This window comes from Panulirus ornatus, chromosome 19, assembly GCF_036320965.1.
Source record: "Panulirus ornatus isolate Po-2019 chromosome 19, ASM3632096v1, whole genome shotgun sequence".
Lineage (NCBI taxonomy): Eukaryota > Metazoa > Arthropoda > Malacostraca > Decapoda > Palinuridae > Panulirus > Panulirus ornatus.
In genome coordinates this window covers 8,888,499-8,898,498 of record NC_092242.1, presented here as the reverse complement: position 1 = coordinate 8,898,498, position 10,000 = coordinate 8,888,499, and the positions used below count along the sequence as shown (strand labels likewise).

Below are 10,000 nucleotides of genomic sequence, written 5' to 3'. Positions count from 1 at the left end.
CTCTATCGTCCTTGATCTAAGTACAGTCCAGGTATCTCTATCGTCCTTGATCTAAGTACAGTCCAGGTATCTCTATCGTCCTTGATCTAAGTACAGTCCAGGTATCTCTATCGTCCTTGATCTAAGTACAGTCCAGGTATCTCTATCGTCCTTGATCTAAGTACAGTCCAGGTATCTCTATCGTCCTTGATCTAAGTACAGTCCAGGTATCTCTATCGTCCTTAATACAAGTGTAGGAAACCCCCCTCCCTCCCCACCCCTTGTCTGGTCGTGTCGTGTAAGGCAAGATAGGATCTGACCCTCTCTATATATGGAGGCTTAAAAAAAGGAGTTTATATATGTGTGGCGGCGCTTCGCACGTCTTCCTAACTACTGCTTGTTCCTTCGTGCCTTCGTGATCAGCCGACTTCTGCTAGCGCAGATATTTAATACGTGCACACAACACCTGTATTCCTCTCATACAGCGTCCCCCACTCTCCCCAACACCTGCACTGTTGCCTCAAACCTACACACACACACACACACACACACACACACACACACACACACCTGTCCAGCAGGATAAGTTCTACACCTGCCACATACACACCCGGACATCTCTACTCAATACCTGACTTTTGTCTAAATAAACTACACGGATGTGTGGATCCTCGTCGACCAGTCTAATCCACATGGTCGTCGACCAGTCTAATCCACATGGTCGTCGACCAGTCTAATCCACATGGTCGTCGACCAGTCTAATCCACATGGTCGTCGACCAGTCTAATCCACATGGTCGTCGACCTGTCTGATCCACATGGTCGTCGACCAGTGTAATCCATATGGTCGTCGACCAGTCTAATCCACATGGTCGTCGACCAGTCTAATCCACATGGTCGTCGACCTGTCTAATCCACATCGTTGTCGACCACTCCAACACCACACCATCGTCGACCAGTCTAATCCACATCGTCGTCGACCAGTCTAATCCACATGTTCGTCGACCAGTCTAATCCACATCGTCGTCGACCAGTCTAATCCACATCCTCGTCGACCAGTCCAACCACATCGATCAGTGGGTCTTGAGAGACTTTTTAGGCTTGAAGGCAGACGAGACGATTTAATTAGCGTTGCTCATATGACATTTTCTTGCTGTGTGATGCGGAGTTTTCAAGAATCGTATACGTTCAAGGTTACTGTGGGAAGGCTGGGGTAGGATGGCATTTAGCAATACGATCTAAGGCAACTTGATTAGATTTTTTTTTCTTTGTAAGTGTATAAAAGAAAAGGTTTTCAGTCGTACTGGTGTTTCCAAAAGAAGAATCGGATCTCCTTCATTTATTTTTTTTTTTATCCCTCAGCGTCGATGAGTCACGGAGGAATTTTCACATTTTGAGAAATCATTTGAGAATCTCAATTACCTGCCACTGTTATTCTAATTCTTCTAAAAAGACTTTAGAAGTTTAGATATTTAGGGACAGAACTTACCACCAGAGGTCTGGATTTGTTGGTTGTGATGATGATGATGAAGAAGGAGAGGAGCGAGTGTTCGTAAAGACTGTTACAACCCATCTCCCAGGTTGTTTAGGGGTTGTGATGATGAAGGACAGCGTTAGTAAAGAACGTCACAACCCCATCACCATGGTTGTCTGGGGTTGTGATGATGGTGGAGGAGAGAGGAGGAGGGGCGTCTGTGTAAAACAGCGTCACAACCCCATCACCATGGTTGTTTTGGGGTTGTGATGATGGTGGAGGAGAGGAGGAGGGGCGTCTGTCAAACAGCGTCACAACCCACCACCAAGGTTTGGGGTTGTGATGATGGTGGAGGAGAAGAGGAAGGGCGTCTGTGTAAAACAGCATCACAACCCCATCACCAAGGTTGTTTTTGGGGTTGCTGTGATGATCATTGGTGGAGCGTGCGAACCGCTCATCCGTGGGTTAATCAGACCTTGTGCAACATCTTGATAACACAGCAGGAGGGTGGAGGAACAAAAAAAAAAAGAAGAAAAAAATCAAACAAACAAAGTGGAGACAAGTTGGAGTTATTATTATTATTATAATTTTTTTTTTTTAATCCTTTTATTAACACCTAAGGCAGTTTTGTCATGCGATAGTCTGGCTAACATTTTTAGTGGTAGTCAGAAAGGAATCATCTGAGCTGGTGGAGCTGGGCCTTTAGCGTCATCTGCACGAGTAGAAAATAGTGTAGCAATAATGATGATGAAGATAATCTGTAGGGTTTACAACAGGTAACAGTGTTGGTGCCGAGTGTGCGAGGCGTATGATTGATTGATGAGGATGATGATGATGATGATGATGGTTAGCATCATCATCATCATCATCATCATCATCCTAGCCATTGGAGCTGGAGGCTCAGCCGAAGGAAACAACCCCTTGTGATATCATCCGTGACCTCACCACTATCAAACAACCCACCAAGGAAACAACCCCTTGTGATATTTATTATCATCCGTGACCTCAACACTAACAACCAAACCCACACCCCCCCTATGAGGTTATCATGCGTGACCTCAAATTGCCCCTCTTCCTTCGTCTCAAAACGAACCGGTGGGTGAGGTAGGTCATGCCCTGTTGATTGAACGCGCGATGAACTATCAGCAAACCACCCCCCCCCCCCCTCTCCCCCATAGTTCCCTCCCGGTAACAACCCCGAAGGGACCGACGATGACTTTGAAGATGACATCATATATATTTATCCTAAAGGAAAGAAGTTTTTCTTGGATGAAGGATTGACTATGTCTGAGGCCGCCGCCTCCTCCTCCTCGCTGGAAATCCTAAAAGGCACGCACTGTCGCATTCTCGGCACTCAACATGAAATTATAATATACAACATTGTCATAGAAAACAATTGTTTTGGGTGTGGGGAGGGGAGGATGGATGTCTTGAACACTTCATCGCCTCCAAGTTAGCCTCCTCTCCCCGCCCCATCGCCTCGTTCCACTTCGACTCTCCTGTGGCGTGAGTGGGCCGCGCCGGTCGGCCCCAAGACCAGGAGCTCCCACAGCGACGAGAGATGATCGTCATAGGATATTGAGTCGGGGATATGACCTGAGTTCCCTGCCAGTGGGACGCTCCTTCGAGCATCGCAGTAGAGTAAAACACACACACACGCACACACACGCACACACACGCGCGTTATCGGACGCGGCTGATGTCCTCAACTAGACGCGACGAACGAAGAAGCATAAGGTGTGAAGACGACGCTGAGGTCGACCGTCTTCTTCGCCTCAACTTCTCTTCCTTCCTCCTCGTCCTACACCTGACCTCGAGTGGATGGTGTTCCCCCTCCCCCCCCCCCTTTTTTTTTAACCCCCTTCCTCCTCTCCTCCTCTTCCCCCCTTCTCCCTAACACGGACAGTCGTCCTTGGTATATGACTAGAACTTAGAATGTGTAAGAACAGATATTGCCCTCGATTCTCTGGCATCGGAAGATTCTGAAGTGCCGTCAAAGAATAAAAGAATGGATTTGGATGATGAGGTTACTTAGCCAACCGCCATAACACGGATGTTGCAGTTTGGCCTGGAGACAGGCTCCTGAAGCCTGGAGATGGTAACAGCTTCCTGAAGCCTGGAGATGGTAACAGGTTCCTGAAGCCAGATGGTAACAGGTTCCTGTTTAGGAACGATGATGAAGATGGTAACGAGAGGACCTGCCTGAAGGAGGAGGGGGGGTCATCGTTCTTCCATCCAAACCTGTATTTCCATCGATGAGAAAGACATTATAGTCTCACCTCTTATACCAGGATGTCCCGTTACTCTGAAAACATTCATTTTCTTTTCGTTAGATTTAATTTTCGATAATTTCGACTCAAGTTTTCGTCTCCGACTTAACTATTTCAGGCCGTCATCTCCGAATGGGTAGGTCGTATTACAGTGACGGAACTTCTCCTTTTACGTTGCACTGTCTTGCTCCCTCCCCTCTAACACAGGAAGCCTCACAGAACAGAGAACCAGCAGATGTAATCATTTCATAATTTGTATACCATGGACGACCGTCTCTCAGATGCCCACATCTGTTCCTCACCCAGCGCGTGACCCAGCCGCATGATTCATACATACCAACCGCAATAGAGAGAGAATAAAGTAGATAAACTATGCTATTCTACGTCCCTTTTTTGGGGGGGGAGATGAGACTACTGACACACATAACATGACGTCGTCCGTCGGAAACCCCTCTTCTTATGTACAATGATTCCGTATTACGTCACATCGACCCTTGAGTAAAACCCCATCTATACGCCTCTTTTAAAAGGGAGTGAGAGTACAGTGGCCTCTGATATAACACTTGGTCTCAGGGGCGACCATGTCTGGTCTGCTCAGCCTATATACAATGATGATTACATTTGTTGATACCAGCGTGGAGATTGTGCATATGCAGACCTGTCTCCTCTCTCTCTCTCTTTATCCTTTCCCTCTCTCTATTTCTCTCTCCCTCTCCCCCCTCTCTCTCTTTCTCTCTTTCTTTCTTTCTCTCCCCTTCCCCCTCTCTTTCTCTTTCTCTCTCTCTTTCTCTCTCTCTCTCTCTCTGGCTAATAGACAACATTACACATAAATGAACTTCTTTGTACAGTGATACATCTATTTACATAAGAGTTTATATTACATAATATGATATGATTCTCTCTTTTTCTTTTAATAAAAATCTTCATTACTCATACGAGTCTCGAGTCCCTGGTACTATATAATTCTTTTCCTCCCTCTTCACCAAGGACGTTGTGGGGGCGACAATAACACGAGATTGAAAACGTCTCGCAGTGAGTCTTTAACAACAGACGGGGCCCACAACAGACAGTCTGTGTCACAACCTCTTGTCCATAACGCTATTATATCACATAGTTTAAGTCCAGTTGTTGAAGCCTTCAAGAAGGTTTTACGTCTCTTCCTTGTGTTTGGGCTGCAACCTGATTGGCTGGAAGGCGCCAGCCGAGGAGAGGAAGTGACGATCCGTGATTGGTCCCATCGGAGACAGAGTGAAAGGCCGCTTCGTCATTGGCTGCATGGATGAGTAACCAAAGACGTGTCGCTCGGGGATTGGTCGGATGGGCGTGACGTAATGGTCTGAGGGTGACGCTGGCCTCTTGTGGGAGGACACGAGGGAGGCGATGGTGAGCGCTGGGGCCAAGGCCTGGAGCGACGTCGGCATGGTCGGGGTCTCGGAGAGCAGAGACTTCGAGGTCTCGTGGTCGTCCTTCAGGCTTGGAGATGCTCGGTCTTGTTCCTTTGCCAGGTCCTTGGAGGGCGAGGGGAGTGTCGGAGGTCGAGGGGAGGATGCCCGAGGCTTAGGGTCGAGGGAGAGCGGAGGAAGGCCTCCGCCACCTGCTGAGCCGTGCACGCCCGAGGGGGACGTCGTGGTGCGGGAGGTCGAGGTCGTGGGCGCAGCGGGAGATCGAGCGTCGAGGGACACCTCGTCCTCGGAGATGTCGTCCTCGAAGGTGTTGGGAGAGCCGGGGTTGATGAGGTCCTCCTCGTCGTCGTCGTCGAGCGGGGAGCGAGTGTCTGTCTCCCGGCGGGAGGCTGGGATGCCCGTAGTGCCGAACTGCTGCATCCTGGAAGCAGAAGAAGAAGAGGAGATGGTCTCGTGTCACTCATGATGGGTAGTTAGTGTCCACACTCTCATAACCATTCTTTATCACCCTTATCAACATCGAAATTATCATTCCTATCATCCTCCCTATCATAACCATCTTTATCACCCTCATCAACATCAAAATTATCATTACTATCATCATCCCTGTCATCAACATCATCATCACTACCATCAACTTCACCATCACTATCATTGACATCAAAATTGTCATTACTGTCATCATCCCTGTCATCAAAATCATCATCACTACAATTAACATCATCATCACTATCATTGACATCAGAATGATCATTATTATCATCATCCCTGTCATTGATATTATCATCACTATCATTACAATCATCGTCACTGTCATTACCAACATCATCACGATCTTTACAATTATCATCACTATCATTACGATCATCACTGTCATTAAGATCATCACCACTGTCATTACCATCACCAATATTGTTACCATCATTATCACTATCATCACTATCGTACACCTCATAGCCACCAGCCTCTACAACTGGAATCATCATCACTATCACTAGCACTCACCATACTTATCACCATCACAGGCCCCCACCACCATCATTCTCGACACTATCATCACCTTAATCATGACTACTCATCTTCCTCTGTCATCCTCATCAGTGACCATGACATGTTACTTACCCCTCACCATCACAATCACTGTTTACGCTCTCTCTCTCTCTCTCTCTCTCTCTCTCTCTCTCTCTCTCTCTCTCTCTCTCTCTCTCTCTCTCTCTCTCAAGTATGATAAATCAATGTGACTTAAAAAGTATTATTTGAATATAGACATTTTGTAAATATCTAATTTCTTCTTTATTATTATTATTATTATTATTATTATTATTATTATTATTATTTTTATCATTTAACGAAAAGAGTATTTATTACTAAGGAGACTAATAACAGTGCTTCAAGGTGATTAATCTAACATTATTATGTCTTAAGGAAAATGGGTTAGAAATAAACTAGTACATTCAATTCAGTAAATGCTCTCAGTATATGAAGAAAGTAGATATATGATTCTTTTCAAATTGGATTGTGAAAGAAAATATGTAGAATATGTGGAGCAAGATGAAGCAAATGTGGAAGACAGATATTACTAAAGGTGGTATGAGAAGAAGGGAAATCGTGATGTAATTAAGTTATGAATCAAACCTTAAATCAAATGGAGCATGATATATATATATATATATATATATATATATATATATATATATATATATATATATATATATATATATATATATATATTGTGTGTGATTCTACACGCAATTGGTATTGATTATAACATCAGACATGCCTAAGAAGAAAGATCCATTGTAAATCCTTCTATGATCATAATCTTTTTGGTCTTGAGACAGAAGAATGGCGCTCAGAAATGACAAGAACTTAATTGTTTTTTTCTTCTTCTTTGTGAACACATTGCCTCACGTGCCCGCCTCGTTAGGAAGACGCTGCTGTTCTGCCGTCCGTCAGTTATTGTGAACTTTCCTCGACGTGGAGAAATGTAGATTCGAAAGTATCGAATCATAGGAGCCCCCCGAGCAGCTACCGAAGCGAATCGGATCGAATTGAAGTCTCATTCTTCCCGATTCGAAATGATCGAAGCGTTTAGAATGAAGCTTAGTGGTTCGAAATGATCGAAGCGTTTAGAATGAAGCTTAGTGGTTCGAAATGATCGAAGCGTTTAGAATGAAGCTTAGTGGTTCGAAATGATCGAAGCTTTTGGAATGAAGCTTAGTGGTTTGAAATGATCGAAGCTTTTGCAATGAAGCTTAGTGGTTCGAAATGATCGAAGCTTTTGGAATGAAACTTAGTGGTCCATTTGCTTTGAGGATGACGGTACGACCCCAGAGTACGTTGATGGCCTGGCTACTGTAGACCAAATGCCTGAGAGTCAGGTCAAAGGTCAGGTGCCCCCTCTCGTGTCCAAGGATCGTACCGTCTTGCTCCCAATGGACGTACCTCCCTCCCCATCCTCACTTGGCTCCTCTTCCTGCTCCTCCTCCTCTTACTTCTCTTCCTTCTCCTCCTCCTCCTCTTCCTCCTTCTTCTTCCTCTTTTCCCCCAAGTCACTCAAATTCCTCCTCCTCCTGTCCTCATAAGACCGCCAAAGGAAGAAGGAAGAGGAGGAGAATGAGGAAAATGAAGGGGAAGAAGAAAAGAGGGAGGAGAAGAAGAAGAAGAGGAGGAGGAGAAAGAGAAGAAGAAGAGGAGGAGAAGGAGGAAGGAGAGGTGCATAAAATCATCAAGAATACCACAGGATGACCCACCTGGCGTACCCCAGTGTACCAACCAACCAACCCCCTTCCATCCCCCACCCACCCACCCACCCACCCCACCCCTCACCCCCAGGGGGGGGGGGGGTCGGAACAGTCACCCGTGTTGACCCAAAGTCTTTGCACAAAAAGCGTAAACATCGGCTCGCTGGAGGCTCGAGGTGTGGGGGTTGAGGCGGGGGAAGGGGGAGGGTATGTTGAGGTGGGGGAGGGGAATAGTTGTAGTAGGGGAGAGGAGGAAGGGGACGGAGGAATTGTAAGCAAATAGGTCCTTCCATCACCGGGACAAGCTTCAGCCCCAAACCATTATCCGTGACAGCCACCGAAGACGGAGAATGCCCGGTTATGAAAGAAAAAAAAAAAGAAAGAAAAATGAAAGAAAGAAAAGAAAGAAAAAAAGGGGGGGAATATAAGGCTTTGGTTATTATAAAGTTATGTCCAGCCCCCATCACTCAGGGGAACCCAGGCCCTGACAGAGTGCGTTTTAGCGGTCGATGGTAATATTTGCCTAAGTAATACGACGTGCGTCCTAGCGGGACAGGTCAGGTGCTCCGCTCCCTCCTCCTCCTCCTCCTCCTCCTCCTCCTCCTCCTCCTCCTCCTCCTCTGGCCGCCCTACCCTACACACACACCCTCCCCCCAAGGACCACCCTCCTACAAGAGTGACCCAGGATAATGGACTCTCCGCCTCTTGTAGAGCAACGATATGAGAGAGAGGATTCCCTATTTGCTTGTAGAGAAGGCGGATGGAGGCGGATAATTTGGTTTCTTGTAGATGGACGTGTATGACAGGGGATTCCTTATTATTGCTTGTAGAAGGACGATGTGGTATTGGATACCCTGTGGCTTGTAGATGACCGAAAGGATTGGATTCCCCGTTGCTTGTAGATGATCGAAAGGATTGGATTCCCTGTGGCTTGTAGATGATCGAAAGGATTGGATTCCCCGTGGCTTGTAGATGATCGAAAGGATTGGATTCCCCGTGGCTTGTAGATGACCGAAAGGATTGGATTCCCCGTTGCTTGTAGACGATATGATACGGGATTCCGTGTTGCTTGTAGATGGGCGTGTATAAAAGAGGATTCGCGCGATAGCTTGTAGATGGACGATATTATAGTCTGGATTCCTTGTTGCTCATAGGTGATCGATGCGATGATGCATCGTTCCCCGTTGCTTGTAGACGAAACGATATGACACCGCCTATGTTGTCTTGCGCCTTGGAAAGGCAGTGTGATCAACCACTGTTCCTTTTTTGTTTAACCAATGTTCCTTTTTTGTTCAACCAATGTTCCTTTTTTGTTCAACCACTGTTCCTTTTTTTGTCGTGTAGATTTAGACGATGAATTTCCCCCTCCTTTACGTAGCTAGAACGAACGCTAAAAATGTCCGAGTTCCACCCTACTGTCACGTGAAAGAACGATTGTGGTAGAGAGGGAGCGTCGGAGTGGGATTTTTCTTTTTTTTTCGTCTGTAGGTCGTAAGTAGAGGGAGGCGGTTACGGTAGATCTCCTGCTGGTGGTAGTAACCTGAAGACCCGGTGTTAGATCACTCGTTCTCTGTAGACCTGGAGGGCGCGAGTCTCTCCAGAACTTTGAGAACTTTTATAGAACATTAAGCGCGAGTCTTGGAAGAAGTTATGTTTTTATAAAAAGATCCCGAACGTAGTGTTATCGCTGGACCTGTGAAGGAAGATATCCTGCAGGACGCCCTAGGATGAGGTGGTAGTGAAGGCGGGCGTCAGGGACTCGCCTGAAGAGTAAGGTGAAGGTTGACCATGGAAGACGCAGAAGGAGGCGTGAACGAAGACGACTGGTTCACTGGGAGGCCCGGCGAGTGACACACACATACACACACACTTACACACACACACAGACACACACACACACACACACTTACACACACACACACACACACACTTACACACACACTTACACACACACACACACACACACACACACACACACACACACACACACAGACACACACACACACAAAGAAGAAATCTAATTTACCGATGCTTAACAAGCCTCAGTCCTGAAAAGCGAGTGGACGTAAACAGGGTCCCCCGATAGGCCGAGGGGGTGGAGGGGGAGTGGTAGGCTCCCGACGGCGGGGCC

At 46.6% G+C, this 10,000-nt stretch overlaps 1 protein-coding gene across 1 annotated transcript in view; it reads right to left on the bottom strand.

The window, feature by feature from the left end:
• Window positions 1-3,329: 3,329 nt before the first annotated feature.
• The window catches only part of LOC139755371 (uncharacterized), a 102,412-nt gene continuing 95,741 nt past the window's right edge, over window positions 3,330-10,000 (bottom strand). The window contains exon 2 of the mRNA XM_071673586.1: window positions 3,330-5,546. Within this exon, the coding sequence (XP_071529687.1) occupies window positions 4,871-5,546 (676 nt within the window). The 3' untranslated portion in view covers window positions 3,330-4,870. The remainder of the gene's footprint in view (window positions 5,547-10,000) is intronic.